This window comes from Penaeus monodon, chromosome 21 (genome assembly GCF_015228065.2).
Source record: "Penaeus monodon isolate SGIC_2016 chromosome 21, NSTDA_Pmon_1, whole genome shotgun sequence".
Classification (NCBI taxonomy): Eukaryota; Metazoa; Arthropoda; class Malacostraca; order Decapoda; family Penaeidae; genus Penaeus; species Penaeus monodon.
Window position 1 is genome coordinate 36,764,185 of NC_051406.1, and position 308 is coordinate 36,764,492.

At 40.3% G+C, this 308-nt stretch overlaps 1 protein-coding gene across 1 annotated transcript in view; it reads right to left on the reverse strand.

The window, feature by feature from the left end:
* The window catches only part of LOC119586444 (cadherin-87A-like), a 12,418-nt gene that overhangs the window by 6,173 nt on the left and 5,937 nt on the right, over positions 1–308 (reverse strand). Inside the window, exon 9 of the mRNA XM_037935172.1 lies at positions 35–148. Coding sequence (XP_037791100.1) covers positions 35–148 — 114 coding nt within the window. The remainder of the gene's footprint in view (positions 1–34; positions 149–308) is intronic.

The window sequence follows — 308 nt, forward strand, 5'->3', positions numbered from 1 at the left end:
TCCATCAAATACTAACAACAACGTTCTTCCTAACCTGAATTACAGCAATTCTTTTGCCCTTTTCATCATTCTGCGTAAAGCTCGCAATGGTGATCGCTTTCTCGAATTCTGGCGAGTTATCGTTCATATCCTGGACTTTGATTGTCAACTGAAATGTAAATAAATATGAAAGAAACCGATGGGTTCAAATGTCTACGGCCTTTTAATTAGCAGGTAGGTCACAGAAAACAACACAGACGGTAGTTACAGATAATGGCAAGTCATTAACAGAAATGCCAGCATGATTTTGCCGTTCGTGGTGCACGGTG